This window comes from Nycticebus coucang, chromosome 13 (assembly GCF_027406575.1).
Source record: "Nycticebus coucang isolate mNycCou1 chromosome 13, mNycCou1.pri, whole genome shotgun sequence".
NCBI classification, from domain to species: Eukaryota; Metazoa; Chordata; class Mammalia; order Primates; family Lorisidae; genus Nycticebus; species Nycticebus coucang.
In genome coordinates, this window is record NC_069792.1 from 25327029 (window position 1) to 25354814 (window position 27786).

The 27786-nt window shown below is 36.4% G+C and overlaps 1 protein-coding gene across 1 annotated transcript; it reads left to right on the plus strand.

The window, feature by feature from the left end:
- Window positions 1-300: 300 nt before the first annotated feature.
- PI15 (peptidase inhibitor 15) lies at window positions 301-27786 on the plus strand. Its single transcript, XM_053559272.1, has 6 exons — window positions 301-413; window positions 937-1249; window positions 21286-21404; window positions 22398-22530; window positions 22637-22752; window positions 27487-27786. The coding sequence occupies exons 2-6, from the start codon at window positions 977-979 to the stop codon at window positions 27620-27622; spliced, it is 777 nt and encodes a 258-aa protein (XP_053415247.1). The 5' UTR covers window positions 301-413; window positions 937-976; the 3' UTR covers window positions 27623-27786.

A 27786-nucleotide genomic window follows, 5' to 3' on the forward strand; every position in this document is an offset into this window, starting at 1 on the left:
TAGAAAGCATTAAATTAGAAAAATTAACTGCTCCTAGAAAAGGTGGAAGCCCAGAGAAAAGGGGGTTTGTCTTTTATGGTTTGCACTTTGTGAGCTGTGGGTGTGACTCAATTTCCTCACTACCCACGTAAAAATGTTGCCACCCAATCGCTGTTTTTTCTATCCAAAACCCCTCCCCTTTGATTTTGGCTAAGAGAGACCCTGAGAAAGACTGCCCTTTCTGGACGTTGCACACTGTGACATATAAAAGCTGTTAGCTGCTCCTGTAGCCAGCAGCATTCAAACCTTGCAGAGTTTTGCTCTCTGAGAGTTTGTAGTAAGATACACTCCTCTCACAAGAGTCCATGCTACAACATAGCAAAGAACTTTAAATTTTTGGAAGAACAATATATTCATTTTGGCATTGTGCAGAGGTAAGCTATTTAGCTCAACAAGTTTATATTGCATGCATTGATTTTAAAGTAGCTCACATTTTTTTTTTAAGAGAAATGAGATTGGAGTACTATAACTTTTTTGTATGTATTCTATCACTTGGAAGACATTGCAGCACATTCTCTGTTGTTACCTGTAATGCATTTTTCCTTTTCACTGTCAAGGTGAATTTCAATTCCTAAAGATTTCCCACAGAAAATAAATATGCAGTAATGCATTTTGTGCTTCAGGCATTTGGGGCAAATGGATCACATTCATTTTAGGGTTAATGGTCACGCTGTTTATTTTTCTCTAGTTTAAAAATTCCTCTTAGGAGTTTGCCTCATAATACTAAACAGAATGAAAACTTGACTCAAGGTTATCTCCTAGGCTTGAGTTCAATTATTTGTTTGGATTTTTTTAGAAAGTCAAATCAAAAAATGCCCCCCAATGATAAATTTATAAATTCCTAGTCTCTGGCCCTGTTTTTTTCATAGACCCTAACTCTACCTTTCTGCTTTAAAGCAAAGCAAAGTCCGCGGCCTCTTCTTCTTCAGCCCTCACAATGATAGCAATCTCTGCTGTCAGCAGTGTGCTCCTGCTCTGCCTTCTCTGTGAAGCAAGCACCGTCGTCTTACTCAATTCCACTGACTCATCCCCGCCAACCAATAATTTCCCTGATATTGAAGCAGCTTTGAAAGCGCAGCTAGATTCTGCGGATATCCCCAAAGCCAGGCGGAAGCGCTACATTTCGCAGAATGACATGATCGCTATTCTTGATTATCATAATCAAGTTCGGGGCAAAGTGTTCCCACCGGCAGCAAACATGGAATACATGGTAAGAAGAAATCTTTTTTCTTTGAGTTTTGAGTGAGAATGCTTTAAACTGTATGTTAGAAAAACCTGAAGGAGCCATGAGTGTTGACATGTCAAGGGATATGGGCTTCTTACTCGTTTTGACTCAGGGAGGGTTCCTATGTGCCTAATAATGTTAAGTACTATTCCATCATAGAATTGGGGTGGGGAAAGGGAGAGAGAAGGAGCAAGGGAACAGAGAGAGAGAGAGAGTGAGAGAGAGAGAGAGAGAGAGAGAGAGAGAGACAGTGACAGAGACAATCTATAGAGACTTCTTTTCTGGAGTTCCAAAACCACTGGGGAATCTTACATTATATAGGGAATATAGATAAAAAGTGGGGTATATTGATTGATCAAATTTGAAAGGTCTATTTTTTAAAAAAGTATTTCACATGGAACTTTTTCTGTGCTTTCTTTATCTAGTAGTCATGTGTATCACTTAAAACAGTTCTTGAGATTATTTCTTAAAATTGTAGGTTTCATGTGTGTGATTTATTCTCTGGGTTGGTGTCTTTCCCTTTCTTGGACAAAGCTCTTACTGACATGAATCTATTTGTTTTCTAAGAGAATATGCTGACTTTTCCCTCCTTGTGATTTAAGGCTTTGTGCTCCAGATAACAGGGAAGCCAGGGAGCTCTCACAGTGTTCCAGCTTACTGTGAACAGTCTTTGCTCTTGCTTAAAAATAGACTATGTTTAAGTCATTTCACTTAGGAAGTGAAAAAAAAAATTGAGTTGGTACCCCCCCCAAAAAGTCTTGTTAATGATAATTTTTGGTTTTGAGTTTATATGCAAGGTTGTGATTTAAAATCCAAAATCTTACATGATCGCAGCTGGGAGCCTGTGGTCACCAACATGGGGTTTCCAAATTGGCATGGGGAGGGTGGGAACTGGTATCACTAACAATTTTATAGGTGCTGAACTAAAATTTGGAGTTGCCATCAGATTGCAGATTAATCTCTTTACATAAATGAGCTTTTTAAGTTTGACTAGTTGCAGATGCCAGGGTCATAGGAAAAATAAAAGTCTTTGCCAAATAAAAATGAGACTCACTGAATAGTTGTACTTCATAGTTCATCAAACTACAGTTTAGACTCTATAAAAATGCATTTTCCTAGAATTTATTTTAAAAAAGGAAAGATGTAATCAGTCCTAGTGTATGAGGGGCAAGACAGGCTCCTGATTAAGAATATGAGGCCCTGGGACCTAAATGTTTGGGTTCAAACCCTAGTCTTGAAGTACAAAATGTGTGAACACATTCCCACCACTGGATGTCATTTTCATCATCTCTCATAGGAAGGATAAAGGTAGTATCTGCCACATAGAGTTTTTCTGATGAATGTATGAAATGAAGAGTAGAATAATCAGACCATAGCCCATAGCTAAATACACATTCAAGGACATTAACTTCTCTGAGTTTCTTTGAATTTCTTGTGAAAGTGTTCAGTGAAAGCCCATTCAAGACCAAAAACTAGAAAGAGTTATTTACACAGAAAAGATGTTTCTAGAAGCTGATGTAGACATGTAAAAAGAGAAACAAATGAGTTTAAGAAATTACGAAAAAATATGAATAAGATTCTATGTGAGCTTAGAGAAGTATAGTGTTGACCATGAGTTTAAAGAATTTCCAGTGATCACATCACTCTGCAAACCAAGGTGAAGACCAAGACTGCTGAGCCAGCTTAGGAGGTGGGCACATCTAGGTTCAAATTTTAACTCTGCCACCTACTTTGTGGGCTTGTGCAACTTACTTAATGTATCTAAGCCCAATTTTATTATCTTAAAATGAGAAGGATAATATACATAACCAATAAATAATACAATTTACTCTTCTTTATTATACCAAAGGTAGAGGGACCACCATGAGTAAAAGTAGAGGAAGGTACAACACAGTAAAAATAGATTGAAATGAAGCCAAATTTTTCTAGCTACATTTTCCCCACTTATCAAGAATTAATTAATTCCCCATGCATTTATTTAATTGCTTCTTTGTGCCAAGGACTTGACTAATTGTTTCCACGGATGATCTCATTTGATAGTTCTCATTCTCCATGTGAGGTTAAGATTGTGATCTTCATTTGAAGCATGAAATCACTTAGAACCAGAAAAGTTACTGACTAGGAAAAGGTGGTATGAATAATGAATGGTATTGCTGGAATTAGCATTTAGGTCTGTGCAATTCCAAAGTCCATGCTTTAGTGTAGAGCATTTCTTTTATTTGCTAGATGTAGCAAATGATCCATTAGGGAAACCCCTGAAGCTGTAAGCCTCCCTAAAATGCCAGCTAAAGCCTATAGTATTCATACTCTATTTTATATTTCCCTTCTTATTATTTTCTTCCTACATATCAAAATCACTATATGTGATTTGTAAGGACTAGATACAATGCTATTTATGTAGGAGATAGTTTATACATCCTCCTTGATACAGTAAAAGTAATGAGAAGCAGTAGTCAGAACAGTAAATATTATAAAGTAAAATAGGGACTGTTCCAAATACGTAAATATTGTTCATTTACTCCATTCACACAGATATTTATTCATTTGATATTTTTTGAGCATTTACTGTGCGTTAGGCACTATTCTTAGCACTGTGGATACATTCATGAAAAACACAGACATACATCTGGGTCCCCTGGGTAAGGAATCAGACAATAAACCAGATGAATAAATAAATTACATAGGATATTAGAAAGTGATAAGGTTATGAAGAAAAATGAGGAAGGTGTGGGAGGTTTTGGTATTCACTAGATGTTCAGAGAAGATTTCCCTGAGAAGGGCCTAAGACAGGTGAGGGAAGGAGCCACACCAATACGCCAGGGGACAGAGGCAGAGAAAGAAGCCAGGACAAAAAGCTTGGAGGCAGGAGAAAAACAATTAGTTCATTTAGAAAAATGTGTTCATTTCAGTGAAATGATAAATTAGAAGGAACTTTTGAGAAAATCAGCCACCAAAAATAATCTAGGTCCCTTGTGAAGACCCAAAGAGATATAAAAGGCACCTCGGCTAGGTGAAAAATGCAGATTACTTGCAGTTTAACTTGTTTAATATTGATTAGGATTGTGAAAGCTAGTGTTGTTCCTAACCTGTTCTATGAAACTCAAAATATAGGACACCCCTCACGATGATGACCTCACACATATCTGTGCTCTGAGTCATCAGCAGCATGTTCTAACTGTCCTCAGTGAGTGATATCACTCAAGAGCGCCTCCTAGAGTATGTTCTTTGGCTCAGGGCTTCTTCTATGGCACCAACTTGATTTGTAATCCCTTTCATCTACAACTTTCTGAGTCTTTGACCATACCAGTTTCTCTCCCTCCAAAGTCTCCTTCTTAACTTGTTCCTTTATTTACAAACCTACCTTTCAAGTTTTTGATATCATAATTCTTCTTATACCCATGACCACGTGTGATTTCTCTTCTTTTGAACTGGGGCAGCCCCTTATGCCTGCCATATCTTTCCCATCACCTAATTTATGGTTATTTGCGAATTTCTTGCAAACTTCCTAAGTTTGAGCTTTTAGAGCCCTAAGTCTATGTTGATTTGTCTTTGATTCTCTATTTTCCTGGACAATTTCTTGAGTGTAGATGATCAACCATTATTTGTTGAATTTAGTTGAAATCGTTGTGAATTGTTATATAAGTAGCACCAATTTCAATATCTTTACAAATATTTTAATAGAAATTTCTTTCATCATTTATAATAATGTTTTGTCTCACACACTTGAAATAAAAAGCCCTTTCGATTAACTTTACCTTCCTTGAGTACTGGGTTATAGTAAACAGAATAGATTTGACTAAATAAAGCAAAACAATTTAAATGTGGGGTGTTGATGTTTATATTTTGGTTCTGTAGTATTTTCTTTGGATGTATTGTCCACACTTTTGGTAAAAAATCAGTCAAACAAGCAAAAAACATTACTTGAAATATTTAATTTTCTAAAACAATTTTTTTTTACAGAAAAATAATATAGATAGAACTTAAAATACGCAAGTGAAACTTCTTTACTTTTGGCTTCTGTTCTACAATTAATTTATTGACTAATTTCCAGAGCTCCTTGGGCACCAGATGTTTTTTATTCTTCCTAAAGGCGGCTTAAACCATGACTCTAAACCACAAACCACAAGAGTTTTTCAGAGTAAGAATTATCTCCAGAAGAATAAAATTGCAAGACCCACGTGGAGTAAAACTTGTAGGATGTTCTCTGAATTCAAGTCAATTGAATAAATTAATTTTAAAAACTTTGAGTTTCCTCCATGAGAGGAAGAGATCCAAAATAACAAAAAAACTTTGTCTTTATAGTATAAACAATGCAGTAAAAACAAAACCACTAAGCGTATAATTCAGTATAATACACTTCTGGGTAAGACTGACGTCATAAAAGGAGGACAGAGAAATACCATGCAGGAGTCAAAGAAGGAAGCACTAATCTCTAGCTGGCAAATCATGAAAGGCTCCCCAGAGGAGGAGCTTTACATTCAGGAAGGGCAGGCTTGGCCATTACAGCTGGCAAAACAATGCGTGAACAAAATCACTAGGAGGGAAAAACTTTAGTATACTTTAGACACATATTGGAGGCATTTGGGAAAAGATTGAGGATTCCTTAATACAAAAGCAATTGGGAGACTGTGAAGGTTCTAGGGAGGGGGAGAGGTACATTTTGGAAAGATGACCCTGACTGTTGATGGAGCTGATATTGGCCATGAAAGTGACCAGAGAAGTAGTGACCACTGAGTCAGCAATGCTATTTCTTCAGGCAAAAGTAAGGAAGAAGCATACAGCTGCACCTATATACAGTGATGGCAGGAGCAATGAACTGAATTGTGTGCTAGAGATAGCAGTCTTAGTCCAGAGGATCATAGGAATTAACTGACCACCATAAAACTGAAAAAATAAAATGTGTAATGCAATTTCAAGAAGCCAAAATAACTATATTGATAATAATGGCCCGTTTTATTTATGCACGTATCTTGTACTGCAAACATTATTTGCAGAACTAAAGGAATAAGGCTTGTATACTCTTCCGGAAAAGAGAAAAATACTGGTTTCCAAGTCACAGCCCTGCTAGTAAAGTAACAGAAAACATGACTTGAATGAATGAATGGAGAACAGATTAATCCATCCTTGGAGAGTACCAATAAACCACTTGCCTAGAATGATAATTTATGACTTAGGAACGAAAAAACAATACTGATTTTGTTTATTTGGGCTTCATGTGGTGGTGAACATGGATAATATAGACTTTTTGTTCTTTATTCAGTAGTTGGATAAACACTGGCCATGTGTATCCATATATACACATTTTAATGAAGCCATATGTTGTCCCAGATGGCACATTTCCTCTCATATGGGAAGGATAACTCAGTTTTCTTGTTATAAACATGAAAAATCTGATGTGTCTGATCTAAAGCTCTGCAATGAATGCTTTCACGGCCACTGGAAGGCCTCCGGGGAGCAGCTGTCAGTAAGCGGTGTGCTGAGAACAATCTCTGACAGGAAGGCATTTCTCCAGAACATTCAGAACTCTGCATTCCTGCTCTCCTGGATGTAGATCTTCGTCAGTGTCTTGGCTTCAAAGAAAGACTGGGCACATCCTGTAGGAATTTCTTCCAAGGGGCATGCATGCTGCTTAGCATCACTTGTGTATGAATGAAGAGGGTAGTGACCTTGAAAGGTTTCTTGACATTTATTCAGCTCTCCACCTAGGGAGCAGCCAGATGTCAGAGTGTTTTGTTTATTACCATTTTCAATAGAGGTCCTAAGAAGTGTGAATGTAAAAACCCGACACAGTATGACTCACAACCTCATCATCAGGTGGCAGGCAGAAATGCAGTGAAGCACAAGTAGGCCACATAGATGGTGACTGTATTTCCTGGTGTTCAACACGCTTTTTGGTGACAATTGATATCTCTCCACACATAGTGGTATAGAAAAACTGTTTTATTTTATTGCTGTTGGGTATTTACAGAATCTAGCTTCATCATGCCTTTCTCCCAGAGAGTACTCAGTAATTATTTGTGGAACAACCGAATGAGGTCTTTTAACCCTTTCTAGTTAGAATGTGTGACTGCAGTGCTCTGGTGGGCAAGAGTTATTTAATATCCAATTACTTATACCACAGTATTTGTTCACGTGCTGGGCGCTGTGTCCAGGGATTCCATGGGGAGCAAAGAGATGCTCTCTGGTGGGAAGTACTGTGAATACTAGACAAGGGAGTGAGCCGAGTGCTGAAGTAGGGTGCTCGGGGATCCCACGAGAAGACCTGACCTTCCTCTCAGAAGCCTTCTCTGCCCTCCTATACCCAGTCGGGTATAGGAGGGCAGAGAAGGCTTCTGAGAGGAATGACTTTAAATGTGAAACATGTAAATATGAAATACAGCATGGAGTTAAGGAAATAGGAGTGTAGAGCAGGGACAGAAGGATGTTCTAAGAAGGTACATGCTACACTTGAGGCATGGATAAAACTTTGATGTGGCTTGAATTTAGGTTTAGAAGAGACAGTGATATTTGATGAAGTGGAAGAAAGCACAAGAAACATGTTTGAATGTTATTCTAAGACCAAGGGGAGTCATTGAAGGTTTTGAGCAGGGAAGTTTATGTAATCCTATACTCGCGTTTCAGAAAGGTCCTCTGGCCAGGGCCAGAGGGTGAGGGTGGTGTTGGAAGGGGAGGCAGAGGTAGGAGGCTGTTAGGATAATTCTGGTGGGACAGAACTGTAGCTTCTGCTAATTTTAGGCCAGTAGGGCTGTAACATAGGGAATTAGAACTGGGAATACGTAAGGTGCAAATCAGTAGGAGGAGTTAGTGATTTAATATGCTGAAGTTGAATATACGATGTCAAGTTAAGGAGATGCCTCTGTTTCTGGCAAGGATAATTAAGTTTCTCTGAGTTAGAAAACGCAAGATAAAAAGCAAAATTCAGGAATGCTTTAAGCCTTTAAGGTTTATCACCCAGGGCACACACCTATGGGGGTTGAAAAGAGTAGCTAGGGTGTGGGAGGAAACATTCTTCTACAAAGAATCTTGGAGAGGAATATGTTTTGGTTGTCAAAATGGACCACCTGGCATAACATAGGTAGCGGAGTGTCATAGAGACAGCATGGATGGATAATTTTATGCCTGGGAATCTACTCAAGAATTTTTGCAATCAAATGTTAACTTTTTTTTTGGAGAGTAAGTGCTGACACATAAGTAATCACTAGTCCAAAACCTGTTTCAGAGGCCTAAGTAGTCCTCCTGACATACTCAGGACCAGGTATTTTTTGGAAACTAATTGAAGAACTTGAGCAGAATAGAAGTTAACTACTCTGGCTAGCCTCGTGTCATGAATTGAGTATATCTGAAACTATTTAATAGCCAGGCAATGTCATTTAATAGTTATGAACTTGACATATTTAGTTGTCTATTAAAATTTCCCAAGAATGGCATGGGAGGGAGCAAGGAAGATAAAAACTAACAGTATTAAAATGATCAAGAAAAATATGTGGCATAAAATACATCCGCCTCTTGAGTTTTGGAGAGAGGAGATTTGAATGTTTCTAGTTCATGTTATCCATAGCCTCTAAGATCAGGGACCAACCATTTTTTTGACACAAATATGGAAAAATGCCCAACAAGTTGTGTTTTTAGACTGAACTTTTCATAAAATCCCTTAAAATTCACACCACATCCTCTAAACTGAAACCGCCCAAAAATGTTACTTAAGTACATAATATGTTACAAAAATGTTACTTAAGGACATACTATTTTTTTCTCTACTACAAAGTGCATCAAATTCACGTTTCACAATTTAGTTAAATATGAACATTCTACTAAATCCGTCTCTACATTCCAGGGAGATCATATTCTCAGCAGGCATTAGGTAGGTGGAAAGGCATCTGAATTCTTCTGACCAAGTGGGCAATGGCAAGATATGGGATTTGAATGGGTATCACAGGATAGCTCAACAAAACAGAAATCAGTTCTTAAAATACTGCAACTTTAAATTGGTGGAAAAAAGTTAACCATACATGCAAATGTCTTCCTGGCTCACAATTTCAATATTCAATGATAGCTGGTGGGTATTATGTTTCTTTGGAAAGGAGAACTGTTGCCAGAATCCATTAACAAATGGTCTTAAAATTTAAAGATAAAGCTATGGTAAAAAGGGATTTAAGCAGTACAATGAAAAAGTTTTAAAACTTGTAAAATATTCCCTAATATTTAGCTTTCACTGTCTCTAAATAAGCTCCTTATTTTCTCCTCACAATTCTATTTCTGATTATTTGGTTGCCTCCGGGTTCATTGTTTTCACTTTATCTGATTGCCTGCTTAGTTGAAATTAATGCTTGATGTTTCTCACATTCAGGCAACTCTCTGTTTTCCATTTTAGGCAACTTTCTAGTTCACTAACTCCACCCACACCCCCAAATCCCTGACAATAATAATAGCTGTCATTTAGTGCACCCTGGCCACCCTAGACCTGTGCTGACTAGTCATCAGTCACCATCTGCTCTAACCCTTGCAAGTCTTGAGAAATGGGGACAGTTTTCTTCATTTAGATATTGTGAACTTGAAGTTTGGGTTTAGAGGACATAAGTAATTTCCCCAAGGTCCCAGAGGAAATAAATCGAAATGCTAAGAATGTGGTTCTGACAGCAAGTCCACGCTTTAAAGAACAATACAGTACGTGCTTCCCTTCAAGTATGCGTCGCTCCTGTTTTTGAACCTTTGGAGGAGAATTTCTCTGTGTTCATTTTGTCTGAGGACATCACTGAATATTATAAAGAATCTCTTCATGTGGAATCAAATCTTTCTCCCCTTGGAAACCATACAGGAAACCTCTGCCTGATGAGTGTCAAGTCTTAGAATGGTTTATCAAGAGGAAGACAACCTCTGTGTTACCAGCCCAGTGACTAAGCCCTCTCCAAGCCTCCAGCCCTTTTGTGCTACATGCTTCAGATACCATCTCTCTCATCCCAGTGTTGCTAACACAGGCTATCATGGAGGCCACCCAAAGAACCTCCATTTTTGATTTCTTAATGTCGTATTATTAAGGAAATGGAAAAGTAAGGCACTCACCACTCACCCCTTACTCCACATGGGCACACCTGACCAGTGCCGGCCAGATCATCTTGGGAACTGGGAGCCTTGTAGGAAGCCTTGTAGCTCTGAGCAAGGAATCCCCCTCGCCCATTGTCCTCCCTCACTGGTTTCCAACATGTGTGTGTTCTTCTGACACCAAGATGTCTAGTGTTTGTGTGATCTAACCAGTGCGGAGCAGAGATGACAAATTACTGTGCAGTTGCTCTACATCTGAGGATGCATCCTAAAATTAGCTTGGAAGATTTGGTGATGGGCACATTCTTCCGCTGTTTTATATTCTCATAGACCAAGTTGCTTGTCGGTACTATAGGTGTATTTTAAATGTAGAGTCGATGTAGTAATGTAAAGTTTTGTTGTAGCAACGAAAAGGGATTGCCTTACTTTTACAAATTTTTTTTCTTTTTGAAGATTTGGATTTTCAGAAAGTTACACAAATATTTTCCCCATATGTTGCCTCTGATATCTTCATTAATAAAACCATGTAGAGCACAGAGTCACTTTCCAAGTACACTTTCAAAGTCTCCAATCTTGAAAGTTTAATTTGATAGGTCCAGAATTGGCCTAGACACCTGCCTTCTCAAAAGCTCCCCAGGAGATTCTGAAGTTATTTCCTTGATGAGAACTCTAATATGTGCTTTAAGATAATGGTTCAGGACCCAAAACTGAGTTGAGAAAAATAATATGTGGCTCAAATATCTACTTATTTGTCATGAGACTATACACTGAAGGAATGAATAGGTTAAAATAAAAAAAAAAAAAGATTTATTACAAGAATGATTTCCATATCATCACATAATTTCATTTGCCAAATCATTCAGCATCTACTTTTTAAAAATTTATTTTATTGTTTGAGATTGAGATTCATTGAGGGTACAAAGAATTAGGTTACACTGATTGCATTTGTTAAGTAAATTCCCTCTTATAATTATGTTCCGACCCCAAGAGGTGTGTCATACACCTTGGTGCCCCCAACCCCCTCCCCCTTGGCTCTCCCCACGCCTACATTCTCCTCCCACCATCATATATTAGACACCTACTTTTAGAAACCATGCGGACATGATGGGAAAAGTACAGATATCTACAACATGGAATGACCGTCATTTGGGAGTATGTGCAATTGACTAAGAAAACTTCAAAGAAGCAAAATTTTAAGTAGCACGTGATTCTTTGGAGCTTCTTTGTATTAAAGAACTGTGTGTGTATGTATATATACATATTATGTTATATATGCATGTTGTATATAAAATGTTTGTATTATGTAAAATAATTTGTGATTATTTACTTGTTTGTTAGTATTTATTGTCTGTCAATCCCTGAAATTTTAATTCAAACTACTCAGTGCCTCTCAATAAATATTAATTTATTGACTATCTACATGAATTAATTGTTTAGTATTGTATTGGTTAATGTGGAAATTTGCATTTCTTGCATTTTGAATTGTTAAGGACAAAGCAGCAGTCACTATTTGGTAAGTTCTCTTATAAAGCAGTTGGGGGCAAAGATAATTCCATGGTCAGTCCTGCCTGCCTCCATACACGAAGATTAAGAGGGAAGAAAAGTCTTCTGTGTAAGTGTAACAGTGGTAATGATAATTTATAGCAGAGGTTATACCTCTCAATAGGCATGTTTAGTTTGCTGTGCACAATGTTGAAGCACACAGTTGTACATGTGTAAAAATTATTTGCTACTATGTAAACAATCAGGGTTTCTAGGTTGTCTGCCTAAATGGTAAATATCTAGAGCCATCAGGGTTTCCAGATTACCCCCAGGAGTGGGAAGTTTGAGGGCCCACTTTCCACTTATCAGCAATGGGTTGGAGAGGAGTAGGCTTTTTGGGTGGGACAATTAGACAGATTTATGACTATCCAGAAGTCAAGCTGCAGTTGCCATGTGTCATCTTATACCCCTTATCACTTTTCCCATGGTCATTACCAGATTATCTTTGGAAGCCAGTCATTTGAGTTTGATTATATTATATGAAGCTCTGGTGTTTTCAAAGCACTTGACCAAAGTACAGTTTTCCAGCGCACCTTTAACCCTACATAGATGCAAAGCATTGGACACATCTTTCCTTGATTTCCTAACCAATAGTGTATTTAAATACTCTTTATCAAAGTTATGACTGTTTTTATTTTCCCTATTCTTCATTAATTTACACAGTAAGGCTTTATTGACCAGTCCTTCAGTTAAGAGTCCCTTTCAATAGTCCAGATGACAAATCATGGTGGCTTTGATGAAGGAGGTAGCAACAGCGGGTGTTGATAAATGGCTATCTTCTAGATATACAGTATTTTGGAGTAGGGACAACAGATCTGTCTGAGCAGATACAGGTTATGGAAAAAAGAGTGCAAAGGACTCCAATAACATTTTGGCCTGAGCAGTAAAGATAGCAGTCAGTAAACTTTTTCTGTAAAGGATCAGATAGTAGATATGCTCAGCTTTTCAAGACGTAGGGCCTACACTGCAACTATTTAACTCTGCCTTTGCACCAAGTAAACAGCCATAATCAGTATGTTATAGGCAATGGGATAGATGTGGCTCACTTGCCATAGTTAGCTGACCCCTGAGCTAGAGGCAGGGCACTTTCATTCACTGATAGGATGAAGACGACAGAAGCAGCTGGGTTGGAGGGCTGGGGGTAAGGTTGTGAATATCTGCAGCTTAATTTTGGATGTGTTGATAGAGGTAGAGCTCCAGAGATATAATTTGGAATTACACCATCAAGATATAAGTGATATTTCAATCTATAAGACTGGAGGAGGTTACCCAGGCAGGAAATGTAAATAAAGCCAAGAGGCCAAAAAAAAAGTTGGAGGTGTTCCAAGTGAGCCCTGGGAAACTTCCAGCACATAGAGGTTTGGGAGGTGAGGGGGAATCAGCAAATAGATGGAGAATCAGCAGCCAGAGGAAAACAAAATAAGTGTGGAGTCACGGAGTCAAGAGATAGAAATGTGTCCAGAGGAGCAAGTGGTGAGAAATGCCGGAAACTGCCGAGAGACCAGTCAGTGATGAGCAGGAGGCGACCTTTGATGACCTTAGAGCATTTGAGGTAGATAATCTGCCGAAGGTGGGCTTAGGGCAGAACAGAGAAGCTGGGAATATCCTCTCTCAAGCAAGTTCATTGCGAAAGTAAGGAGTAGGGTGTCATAACTATTGGTAAAGGAAAAGCATTCAAGAGAGGGCTTTTAAAAATTTGTTTGCTTTTAAGATATTGATGATTTTGATAGTAATTCAGTTTATAAATCAGCCCCTAAAAAATGTGTACCTTACCTCATACCTTTACAGATAAGAAAACCTACGTGAAAGAAAGTATTCATCTTATCTAAGGCAAATCTTTATTACCTTCTTTCAAACATTGAAAAAATTCTTAGGGTCTAATTTTTAATTCTTTTTTTTTAACATACATAATACGGTCCCTTGTTTTGCAATTATGTTGTTTGAGGCTGGAGGAAAGATTTATTTTTAAATCGAATTCCATCAACCCTCTCCTTCTCCTCTCACAAAGTAGAACCATTTCAATCGCATTTAATTAGTCTAATCAATGTGCCCAAACTTTCCCATGAAAGCCATTTCTCTTCCCCCGCCTCCTTACCTCCTAATCAGGGCCAGGGCCGCCCTCCTGTCTGGTGAAGTGTGGGTGCTTGCCTATTCTGCTCCGTTTCCCTTAGTGGCCATTTCACAGGCATTTCTATCTAATGAGGATAAACCTACCAATTTTATTTGATTTTTTTTTTTTGTAGAGACAGAGTCTCACTTTATGGCCCTCGGTAGAGTGCCATGGCATCACACAGCTCACAGCAACCTCCAACTCCTGGGCTTAAGCGATTCTCTTGCCTCAGCCTCCCGAGCAGCTGGGACTACAGGCGCCCGCCACAACGCCCGGCTATTTTTTGGCTGCAGTTTGGCTGGGGCCGGGCTTGAACCCACCACCCTCAGTACATGGGGCCGGCGCCTTACCGACTGAGCCACAGGCGCCGCCCAAACCTACCAATTTTAAAACAGAACTGCAGTCCTGTCCATGAAAGGTTTTAACGCTTTTGGCTACCTTCAGGGTAAATAATTTTGGCATCACTTAATTTTTTTTTTTAAAGGCCATTTCTCACATCTGTAAGGCAGCACTTTTCCCTATTCCGACTAAGAAAAAGATCAAACAGACCTAGGGAAAGCACACAAAAAAACTAAAGTTTGTCTTCATTCAATGGCTTTACATCTTATCTAAATGTAAATAGCCAAGAAAATATGTGCCTACAGGACATGCCACACTATCTCCAATGCCATTGCTATCATAGCACCCAGGACAATAGCCAATTTTCAAATCTGTCTTCAAAAATTCAACATGTGATACATTTACTTACAGCATTTTATGTGTTTGAAGATAGTTTTTATGTGCAAAATAGATTTTTCAAAGATTATTTTAATTTTCAAAATTCATATTGTGGTTTCTTTCTTAAATTTTCAGCTTTAATTTATGAATCTTTAGGTTGCCTTCATAAATGAAGCAAGTTTGTGCAATCACATTTATTTAATGTTTGTTACAAATTAAAAATTAAATTTCTTAAGCTGCATTTATAGATTTCATATAATCAATCTTCGTTTCTAGTATTTCAACTCATTTATTGATAATATTTCCCTCATATTTAATGAAGTCATATAATTCTAAGAAGTACAGTGACTCTTAAGTTCTCTTAAATTTTGCGATATTATTTAAAACATTTAATAGATTTTCTTATCATTTTCAACTTGAAATCATGAATTTAAGTAATTACTTCCTTATATACTTTGTGCAAAAATATGATGAACATGTTACTCTAATAAGCCACATTCTCTTAACCATTACAAATATTAGTAATATCAAATAAGCACAGATTCTTTACGCCCCCCAAAATCCATTTTTTAAAACCTTAAATTTGATCTTTTATACACTTTTACACTTAATTTTTATATTTGGAGTTAAAGGATTTTATCTATTTAAGGGAAAAAGGAAATGTCATGTCACAAGTGTAGAGGGTATGGTCCCATACCTCTAGATGGGTTGCCTTTCATTTCTACTGCATTTTTTTTTTATTTCAAAATATTGTGGGGGTACCAATGTTCAGGTCACATGGCTTGCTTTTGCACCGCTTGAGTCAAAGTGAAAAGTGTGCTTTTGACCCAGATAGTGTGCATTGTACCAGTGAGGTATGATTCCACCCCTCGTCCTGATCACCAGAGTTTTACTCCCATCTGTGCACATGCATGCTGTTCAGCGAGTTCCAATTTAATAGTGAGTAACTGTGGTGTTTGTTTTTCCATCTATTTTATACTTCACTTAGGAGAATGGTCTCCAACAGCATCCAGAGTGTCGCTGAGTCGTCCTCCATGGTATACATATACCACATTTCATTAATCCATTCTCACATGGACGGGCACCTTGGCTTGATTCCACACCCTTGTGATTGTGGATTGTTCTGCAATGAACCTTCTAGGGCAAGTGCCTCGTTTCTTATTGCATTTCTATTGGCCAGAGATACCAGCTGGAATTTAAGAAGGAAACTTCAGACGTCAGTGTGCTTTATGATCCTGGCTGCCACTATGTAGTGGATCCCCAAACTTAAGAAAACATTTGATAAGACAATCTCATATCTGGGTTGGATTCACATCATCAAATTCTTCTGTCAGCAACCTTTGTCTATGCAAAAGCATTTTTTGACTTGATTTTCTATTTCTTCAGCTCAAGCCATAAAGATCTCAGAACTTGATAAGAATCACATTCTTTTCATCTTCTTTCTAGGACTTATCTTTTGGCATCACAATTCTTTTAGATATTTAAATAACATTGGTTTGAATTGGGGTATCTCTCATGTCTTAGTCTGGCTATGTGGTTTCCATTCTTTTGTTTTGCAGACAAGGTACTCTGACTAGTTCAAGTTATCTTTAACTTCCTTTATACAAAGAATGGCTTACAGTGAATATTTCAGTCCAACACCAAATCAATTGATTTATGAAGTGACCAACTGAACAGCTCTTAATAACAATGAATGGAAGAAAACCATATGAAGCAAAGGGAAAATCTATAAGCATATGCATATTCTGACACCATTTTGATCCATTTTCATTTTGTAAATTACCTAATTCAATCATAATATCCAACTTCTACTGGGTTCTGTAAATCTTTTCGCATATTTTCTCATAATATTCTTAATTTTTGCTTCATTCTTAAGCGGAAAGATTTTAAGTGTTTGCAAGCAAATTCTCTGTGAAAATACTTTTCCATTTAGAGGGATGAGAAGTGGAGAGACAGAATGTTGAATGTGCTTGAATAAAAGCTAAATAAGTTTCTAGTGTTTAGTTTTTCCAACAAAAGATAACAATACATTGCATATTTACTGCACGTCCCATAGAAATAAGTGCACATTCATGCCTTCTTTCTTTGATTGATACCCCTAAAGGGTATGATGGTAAAATTATTTAAAATAAATGTCACATAGGTATTCTCAGACATGCTCAGAGAAATCCAACAAAATATTGCCCATCAAGCATTCAGAAATTTATAAATCAAGTCTAATACAATTTACAACTTCATTCCCTGAACTTCTGTAGGTTGTTAAAGTTTTTCAATGATTTCACTGTTAATAATTCATTACAACTTAGAACTTCTGGATGGAAAAGAATAAGGTCATAGGTCCTTACAGATTCTATAAGGAATTCTATTTTTTTGGTTGACAACCTATAATCACTTTTAAGTTATTTCTTATTGCTACATAATAGATATGCATATTTGGGGGTACATGTGATATTTAGTGTATTCATATAATTTATGAAGATCAAATCAGTCTAGTAGGAAATCTATCAGTTTAAATATTTGTCTTTATTTTGGAATCATTTGAATTATTCTCTTCTAGCTATTTTGAAATATATAATATATGATTGTAAATTATAGTTAACTCTGCTGATCTATCAAACACTAGGTCATATTTCTTCTATCAAACCGTATATTTTTATCCATTAACCTCTCTTAATATAGTTCCTTAATAAAGTTATCATTGCTTATTATTTTCAAACCTCAAAGATCTCATCATGTTAAAAATTTTCATATCACTGGTTATTAAGGGATAAATCCTTTACCCATCTTTCCCTGGGAGTTGTAATCAATGGAGAAAGACGGAGATAATACATGCAGATCTCAACTTTACTAGATAATACAATGTAATCCCCCAATTTTAGAACTTCCTACTCAAGCCAGGTCTTCCCCTCTCTAGAGAGTGAGTGTGAGTCCTGCCTGGCAACAAGAGGCAAGAAAGAGCATAAGGCCTTCTGACTGCCCCTGCAGTGGGCATCAGAGGGCAGCCCAGTTAGGTCTCCCATGGTGGAACTAAGTCATCCAGTTCCCTGTGCCCGACCTAACTAGTGCCTGTCAGGGGTCCCAGAACCTTCCTTCAGGATCATGGAGATAAGCAGGAGTCCCTTCCACAGGGAGAGAGAGAAAGCAGTTATCGCTCCTCTTCTGTAGCTACCTTTTCTACAATTTTACTTACAATATTTTGACATAGAAACATCTAAGAAAATTTACGCATATGTAACACTAAACACATTTTCTCCACAGAAAAATCCCTTTTAATAGTTAACAAAGGATGCTCTTGTAAGATATTTTTCAGGCATGGACCTTTCTGTTTATCTCTTTGACATACTCAATATTTAGCTTTTAAATATATGGGTGAGTATAAAGATAGAATTACCTACAGTGGATTCCTTTTAAAATTGTTAAATGCCTTCAACGTATTATTTTTATCCTTTATTTTTCATTGTTTATATTTAAGGTGTACAACATCATGTTTTGATATACATACACATAGTGAAAGAAGGGAACAGAAATGTCTTAAATATTTTTAATTATATTGAAAAGAATTCTGCTTTCCTCTCTGTGTAAAGAAAAGTGAGCAAGTCACAGACCAGTAGAACACAGATCTCCCTGGCACTGATGTGAGAGCTGCTCAGATATATTTAAGTCATGAAAAGCTGAAGATGAAAGGGACCCTGAGAGGACCTTATCCAATCTCATTTTACAGAGAGTCTTCTGGGACACAGAGATAATGACTGACATGTTCTCAGGCACAGGTGATCTTATCAGTGGAATAGGGTTAGAGCGCAAGATTCTTCAGATGAATCTTCTGGCTAGTGATATTTGTGCCAAGCTGTGTTGATATTTTAGCAATCAGAGATCTGACTTCACACTTTAGGTTCAATATGTGAGTAATGCCTTCATGTATTTTTCCCCAAGTAACTTCAATTAGTTAAGAATATTTTAGGGGACATAATTTGTTGATGCTACTCCATCTGAAATTCCTTTGTGAATTACTTGTACTATTGTGTATTTTGGTGAGCTGCAATCAATGTTGCATAAATCCATCTTTCCTTAATACTTGGTTAGAAGAACAATTCATTATCAGCCAAACAAAATGTTTTTTAAAGTTCATTTCAGGCCTAGGACACTCCAATTTTATATGAACTTTGTCAGTGAGTTTATTTTATGCAATTTTAGATAATTTTATGTAAGAGATTTTTTTTTCTAATTTTAAACAATTTCTGATTATCTAGTAAATCTTCTTTGAGGGTATCTACAATGGCCTCCTGGTGTGAGAGGTCTCTTGAAGAGATAATTTTTTTTTTTTTTGAGACAGGGTCTCACTATGTCCCCCTTGGTAGAATGCGGTGGCAACACAGCTCACAGCAACCTCCAACTCTTGGGCTTAAGTGATTCTCTTGCCTCATCCTCCCGAGTAGCTGGGACTACAGGCACCCGCCACAATGCCTGGCTATTTTTTGGTTGCAGTTGTCATTGTTGTTTAGCAGGCCCAGGCTGGGCTCAAACCCGCCAGCATTGGTGTATGTGGCTGGTGCCTTACTCACTGAGCTACGGGCGCCAAGCTGTGAGATCAAGTATTATTTTGCGTTTTTTTATTATTACATTTCTAAGTCACTAAATTAATTTCATGTAACTTACATACATTATTGTATCAGTATAAATCTATGTCACTCATTATCCTTGGGGAAAATAAAGACCTTTCATTCCTATGATCAAGCAGTTCCATGAGTTTACTCAAAATCCTAAAAGTTATGAGTATGAACCCTTGCATCGCTTCACACAACCTGATGGAGGAGAAAGTCTCAAAAGAATGATAAAATGAGGGAGGCTCTAAAAAGAAGGAAAACAAAGACCAGCAGAAGGCCATTTATTCATCTTTTATAGAGCCCCTTATAAATTTGGGTAATTATAAACCTGTCACTTCCTTCTTTGTATAATGACGTACTTTCTAAAAAATACTAATCATCATCTCCTCACAATTTGAGCACAATTTTTTCATATAGAATAATATGTAAGTATTATAAATACAATTTAAAAATAATTCTTTTCAACAGATAAATACATCAGTAATAATATTCCCATAAGGGAGAACTTTCGAAAATTTTTCTTTCTCTATTTGTGTGTAACAATGACAAATATTCTCTATTTGGTACTTCTGTATCTGGTAATTTGCTAAGAAATAGATTACCCTTTTAGAGCTGACTCATTATTGGCAGATCCACAAATTCGAGCTTGATTTCCCCACACAGTTATGGAAATGAGCTTGTCAATCTATATGGTAACTAATATGAATGTATGTTAAATTTAAGGCCCATTCTAATTTGTTTCACAATTTTTTTTTCAATTAAAGAAAACTTACTAGCTACCTTATTAACTTAGCTACCTTTTCTAAGGACAACAGTTACTATTTTTCTTAGTTTATTTTATTAAGCCTTAATGCACTAGATTTTTATAACACCCTATGTAGCACTATCAAGTTAATTTTTTTTTTTTATTTTGAGAGAGTCTCAAGCTGTGGCCTGGATAGAGTCCCTGGCATCATAGCTCACAGCAACCTCCAACTCTTGGGCTTAAGAGATCCTCTTGCCTCAGTGTTTTCTATTTTCAGTAGAGACGAAGTCTCACTTTTGCTCAGGATGTCTCAAACTCCTGAGCTCAAGCAATCCACCTGCCTTGGCCTCCCAGAGTGCTTAGATTATAGGCATGAGCCACGGTGCCGAGCCTGTCAAGTTAATTTTTATCATAGTTTGTTTGCAGTTCATACCACTAAAAATGTAAATTCTTATACTGTTGTTACTACTATTACAGATTCAAATGACATAACATATGAAGGATCCATGGGATTTATTATACAATAAAACAGTTTGGCTTTTAAAAGTTGCAATATAATATTGGACATTATTAATTTTGGTAAATCAATCTGATTATATTTGTTTTTAAATATACGATAGTATGGCTCTCTGTTAAGGTGGAAATGACCTTTAGGATCACCACCTGACTTTCTTAGATTCAGATTTCAGTGATAGGTATGAGATGTTCCCAAGTTAACCACGACGGTAGGTACAGTATGTTTGGCAACCTATTCTTTTTTTTTTTTTTTTGTAGAGACAGAGTCTCACTGTACCACCCTCGGGTAGAGTGCCGTGGCATCACACGGCTCACAGCAACCTCTAACTCTTGGGCTTACGCGATTCTCCTGCCTCAGCCTCCCGAGCAGCTGGGACTACAGGCGCCCGCCACAACGCCCGGCTATTTTTTTTTGTTGTTGTTGCAGTTTGGCCGGGGCTGGGTTTGAACCCGCCACCCTCGGCATATGGGGCCGGCGCCCTACTGACTGAGCCGCAGGCGTCGCCCGGCAACCTATTCTTTACTACAGCTGATATCTGAATGACACTGTAAAGAGGTTTTTTTGTAGTATAACTATACTGCATTATAGAACTTTGAGTACAGTGTGCCAAATATGTTTTTCTTTTAGTTAAAATAGTCTCAGGCACCATAATTGAATGGACTCTAGGAAATAGTACCATTATTTTTTTCCTCTTACTTTTTTTGTTACTAGCAAACCCAGTAAAGCTGAAGGTTTTTATCCCTACAGGTCTGGGATGAAAATCTTGCAAAATCTGCAGAGGCCTGGGCCGCTACTTGCATTTGGGACCACGGACCTTCTTACTTACTGAGATACTTTGGCCAAAATCTATCTGTACGAACTGGAAGGTAAGATGTAGTTTCACTGACGCAGTTCATCTTCATGACTCCAGGAGGAATGAGATCAATGTCACATAACGTCAGCTGTTATGAATTGAGTCCTCACTGTGTGTTAAGTGCTGATGCGTTGTCTGTATTTTAGATGTCTTCAAGAATGATTCAACTGGCCTAATAAAGCCAGTTTCCTCTTTCACCCTTTGAACACCCTCCCTTAGCCTGAATTTTTCATTGACCTCACAGAATCTTACAAAGGTTCAAGCATGTACCATATCCTATTACTTCTACCTCCGGAAAAAGTCCCATAAGTATGGCAGAAACTATTTGTGTGTTTGTATGTATGTGTGTATGCACCCGTCCCATAGTTGCATACACTTGTATATAAACATGTAAATAAATTACAGAATGTATGCATTTACATATATGTGCAAATACACGCATGCAGGTGTGTGCAACAATAGGAAAAGATATTTGCATGGCCAGGATAATTGTTCTACCACTGTGGAATGTCATTATCCAACATTCCCAAGACCCATTCTCCTCTACATAGGGAAGGACAGTCAAGAGTACTATTATTTCCCCTATGAGAATCTTATAAGCAATCCAAAGTTGCATATAGAAGAGGAGTTATAAAAGTAAAACTCATTTCATTTTTTCCTTATATCTCAATCAGTTTAATTTATTAAAATGTTTGAAGTGGATTACATAAGAAATTGCTGATTCCTGTGATGTTTGCATTTTCTTGTTTTGAAATGATCACACACATACAAAGATAAATACAGAACCACTTGCTCTCATGCCAGGCATTTTCATGGTGAGCCCTGTTTGGAGAATTAGAGGACTCTACTAGGCGGTGATGGTAATTTTGAGGGGTGAACATGCTCTTGAATAATCATGAATAATCTGCAGAAATTATTAAATTCATTTGCAATTTAGTGAGTCCACTATATATTACCACTGCTATACTCTAAGTTCTTTTGTGTTTTTTTTTCCCTTATTATCTAGATATCGTTCTATTCTCCAGTTGGTCAAACCATGGTATGATGAAGTGAAAGATTATGCTTTTCCATATCCCCAGGATTGCAACCCCAGATGTCCTATGAGATGCTTTGGTCCCATGTGCACACACTATACACAGGTTATTTCACCCGCCTTGTTTATTTTAATTTATACTTTTTTAAAAAGTCTCACTGCTTTGGTGGGCATGGATTGTCTTAATTCTGACTTTCGTATTATTTTCACAGATGGTTTGGGCCTCTTCCAATCGGATAGGTTGTGCAATTCATACTTGCCAAAACATGAATGTTTGGGGATCCGTATGGCGACGGGCAGTTTACTTGGTGTGCAACTATGCCCCAAAGTAAGTACCTGGATGGATTCTATTTCCTGGATCCTTTAATGATGCGTGTCACACCTTCTGGGGGGCAAGACATGATTGCAAGAGGGACTTTACCTAACAAATGCAATCAGTGTAACCTGGCTTATTGTACCCTCAATGAATCCCCAACAATAAAAAGTTAAAAAAAAAAAATTCTCCAGGCCAGGGCAGCGCCTGTGGCTCAACGGGTAGGGTGCCGGTCCCATATGCCGGAGGTGGCGGGTTCAAGCCCAGCCCCGGCCAAAAATAAAAAAAAAAAAAAAATTCTCCAGGCTAATAGGCATTATTGACAGGTATATAATATGAGTAAGACTTAGCCATCCTGGCCTTTAATCCTCAAATCCACCATCATGCAATTGTTCCTGAAAAATATTTAGCTGAAAGGTTTCTTTTCACAAGGACGAGGGTACTAGGCTAAAATTATAGGCAAAACAATCTGAGACATTCAGAATCACTAAATTCTCAATACTATCTCATTTTTAGTCACAATAATTGTAACATAAAGACTATGTTGCAGTCTTTTAATAGTTATATAAAAGATCTCAGAAGGGAATCTTTCAGGGAATTTATCAGTACCACAATATTCTCATATATCAGTGCTAGAATGTTGGCTTATCTTTTTCACTGAAAAAGCAACATTGGGAATGAATTCCTTCTTTCTTCTCTTATATTTTAGATTTTAAAAATTCAGTAATTTCATCCTAGGGCATACATAAAGTATTTTATTAAAATTTATCAAACATTGTAAAATATGGTTGTACTTACGAACGTTCTTTATAATATGAGGATAAACATTTACCAACATTAGATAACATGCCTTCTTGATAACAATAACTCTTCAGATGATAAAATGTTCCAATATTTATACACAATTCTGTTCCCATTTGTAATAAATATTAAAATGTGCAAACGATTTATGACACTCCTGGTGTCTTCCAAAGTAAGTCCCAAACAAAGATTTCCTCCAGCTATTCCAGCATGAGGAGGGAATGAGAAAATGTTTTACAAATAACTGCATTACTCATTTATATGGTAGTGTGCCAGTGGCAGTGTTTTTACAAAGTTAGAAAAATAGTGATTTTCCCTGTGATCCCCTCTTCATAATTATTAGAATGGGAAGGTTTAGAAAATAAACCATTTCTGCATTATTAAAAAATGCATTAAAACAGAGTATTTGTTTGATAATTTTAGTTTCACATTTTGTATTTTCTATTAAGCGTTTATCTTGTCTCCCTGACATATAGGCCAAGTAGCACCCAAATGATCTAACCGATTCTTGTTTCATTCATTTAATTATTGTCTTCAGTCAATAGTTAGAATTTTCTAGTATTGATGAGCAATATTATCAGTTTATAGGCCCAAGAGATTAAGATTATTGCATTATTTCAGTTCTAAAAAAAAAAAAAACAACTGATTTTTCTGGAACCTACCTAATGAAGAAAGTTAGAAAATCCAGCCTGGTGGGTGAATAGATACAATTCTTCCAATGCTACTATGAAGTTATCTCAGTCTAACTTTTTCAGTAGAAAACAAAGAGCGGACAACTTAAGAGAGAGAAAAGAGAGAGGAATTGAATTAGATGGAATAGGAAGAAAAACAGTTGATTTACTATTGAATATAAAGGTCCTTTATTTAATAAAATCTACAGTTTTTATAAATATAATATAAAACATAAAATATAATATTTAAAAATATAATATTCAATTTAATATTTAAAAATTTAAAATATAATTATAAATTAATATTTTTGATATATTTTGATATTATTATAAAATATAATATTAAATAATTTTACATGGAATAAAAGTCCAATTTTCTGTTACAAAGAAAAGTACCCCTGAATTTCAAAAAGATGTGTAAAGTAAAAAAATGTGAAATTAAGATCTCATAGGCTAGGTCCATATACATTTATAGCTTTGGTTAAATACATAGAGGGAAATAACATAAATACGAGGGCTGTCTGGAAAGTATCTAGTCATGTAATATGAAAAATAGTATTAACAATGGCTGGATAGTTCTGGACAGCCCTCATGTAGAATGGTCCAGGATTAGGATAAAAGAGGGAGTTAAACTAAAGATAATGGGCCCTCTTAAACATTTTTGAGCAATCACATGGCATTATCAAAATTATGCTCAAGGAAGTTTATCCTTAGGGTGGAATGTAGAATAAATTTAATTGAGGTGGATAGTTTTAAAATAACATGTTATTTTGTAATATGATTTTTTCCTAGCTATTATTTATTTTTCCTTTTATTATGTTATATACACATAGATCATGAATACATTTATGCATATGTGGAGTACAATGTGTTGATTTTTTAATACAATTTGGAGTGCTTACATCAAACTAATTAATATAGCTTTCGCCTCATTTACTTGATTATGGTGTTAGGACATTTATGTTCTATACTTGGTAGATTTGACTTGTACCTGTTAATTAGCAAGTTTTTCATTTTATGGGTGAATTTTCCTGTGTAGATATTTTGTAGAATATTTAACTGACTTTTTAGAGAGACACTTTATCCTGTAGATACACTTTACGAGTTACTACTTGGTTTTATTTCGGTTTCTTCTCTATTGTCCTCCACCCCACTTATCACTGATAACCCTGTTTTCTCCTGACCACTTTCCTTCACGTTGCTGCCTGTGCTGTTATTTCCTGATACTCTAGTTACTAATCACTGGACTACCAAAAATACATTTATTACGTTTTCCTTTATCATTAAAAGAGCTAAATAACTACAAGGCATCATGGCTGTTTTTAATTCCTCTAAATGTTAAATTTGGTTTATAATTATGAGCATGGCCATTCATATGGTCAAAGAAAAATACAACACAAAGTAATTCAGTTAAATGTGTTGAGCATTATCAAAAAAACTAATATTAGCTAAAAACACCCACTAGGTATAAATTTACATATAAAAAAGATTTTGGAATCACCTTTAATTGTTTATGTGAGCCGTTTTGCCTCACAATGAAAATGATGAGATATTAATTTATACCGTTAGACCACACATAAAGTTTTCCATATCTCCTTATTTTATGAAGATTAGGAATCTAAAATATTTTACAATTTTAGGAACAAATCTTCTGAACATATATACATGGAACATATTTTTTGCATATATGGTAACTTCTTACTTATTTCATCATTTTTAAGCCTCCCAGAAAATACTAACAATTGTTTTGTTTGGTTACCCTCCTTCGACGAGCATTACTATGAGTTTAAACAAAGGGAGTTAAAGGGAGTGTGGCCTCACTATGTGGTTAGAGAAGCTATTGTAGAAGGAGAGAGATGAGTGGAATAAGCCTGGTGTCCCATGACCCATGCAATGTGAGGCCCTAGTGCTTATCTGTAGATTAAGACGATGCTAACTCAGAAAGTACATCAGAACCTCTCTAAGTTGACCTGGGACTGTAACAAGCTGGTCAACATAAGGAGGCCTACAGTACTGATATGTACATGTGGTGTGTGTCCAGTCTATGAAAATTAAACCAGCTTAAAGAGGTGCTCAACCTCCATCCAGGTTAGTACAAATGCTGCAACAAATAATGTGGAACACATTATTCTTAGTGAAGCATCACAGGAACGGAGAATGATGAATCCTATGTATTCAACTTTGATATGAGGACAATTAATGACACAGTGGGGCACGGGGGAAGGGGAGACCAGACAGAGAAGGAGGGAGTCCGTGAGGGAAAGGAAAAGAAGAAAAAAAAAAAAAAGACAAGAAAAGAAAATAGTGACTAATTCTCACATAAAGTGGATTTAATTTTGACCAAAGTATATTACTTAAACATTAATTTTTAATTCAACTTGTTAATATGTTGTCTGGGATATGCCATCCTCATTTATAAGTGAAATATATTTGTAATTTCTCCTTTATAATAATATATTCTCTCCAATTTTAATATCAGGTGTACCCAGATCAAGTAGAATGATTTTGAAGTATTTCTTCTTTTTCTATTGTCTATAAGATTTGGCATGATCTGTTTTTAGAAATTATCTTTTACTTTTATTTATAAATATTAGTTGTCTATTTTTTTGAGACTTTAAAAAAATAATAAGAAGTTAACTGGGCGGCGCCTGTGGCTCAAGGAGTAGGGCGCCAGTCCCATATGCTGGAGGTGGCGGGTTCAAACCCAGCCCCCGCCAAAAAAAAAAAAAAAAAAAAGAAGTTAACTGATGATTCCATATTGAATCTCAGAGTCAAAGCATTCTATAATAGACATGCCCTTATTTGACAGTGTGAATGTTACTTTCTTGGTATTATTATCATTATTATTGCTTAATATTTCGATACAGCAAGTCTGATTTCTTTTATGAATGTATTTATGTTTGTTCATTCTTTACGAGGTTGTTGTTTCTATCCTTATCTAAAACATTGTTATTGTTATTAAATTTTAAGCCTCTTTAATTTTGTGAAGGCAAAAAATGGAAACCTAATAAACACATGTATATGTGAAAATAAAAAAAAAGAGGTGCTCAATGTAGGGGCCTGGTCAACTATGGAGGGTCTAGTGTGTTTAGAGAGCAAGTTAGAAAGAATAAGTTACTATTGAAATAAGAAATGAATATAACTTTTGGTGCTTTTCTAAAATAAACTTTCATAAAAGATCGTCACGTGAATTCATGTGAGCATGTATTTAAAGATGATCTAATTTTTAAAAATACATGGATACTACTAATGCTGGCTTTTTTCTCTTCCCTTCTAGGGGCAACTGGATTGGAGAGGCACCATATAAAGTAGGAGTACCATGTTCATCTTGTCCTCCAAGTTATGGTGGATCTTGTACCGACAATCTATGTTTTCCAGGCGTAACGTCTAACTACCTATACTGGTTTAAATAAGCTTAGCTTTTCCTCCAGGAAATATAATTATTTCTTGGAATCATAGACATGTATATATATTGAATTTTGCACATATTATACATATTTTATGATAATCTTGTTTTCTTTTTAGTATTAATTTGTATAAATTAGTGTTTGTCTAGTATTTTCTTAATCCTTTGAGA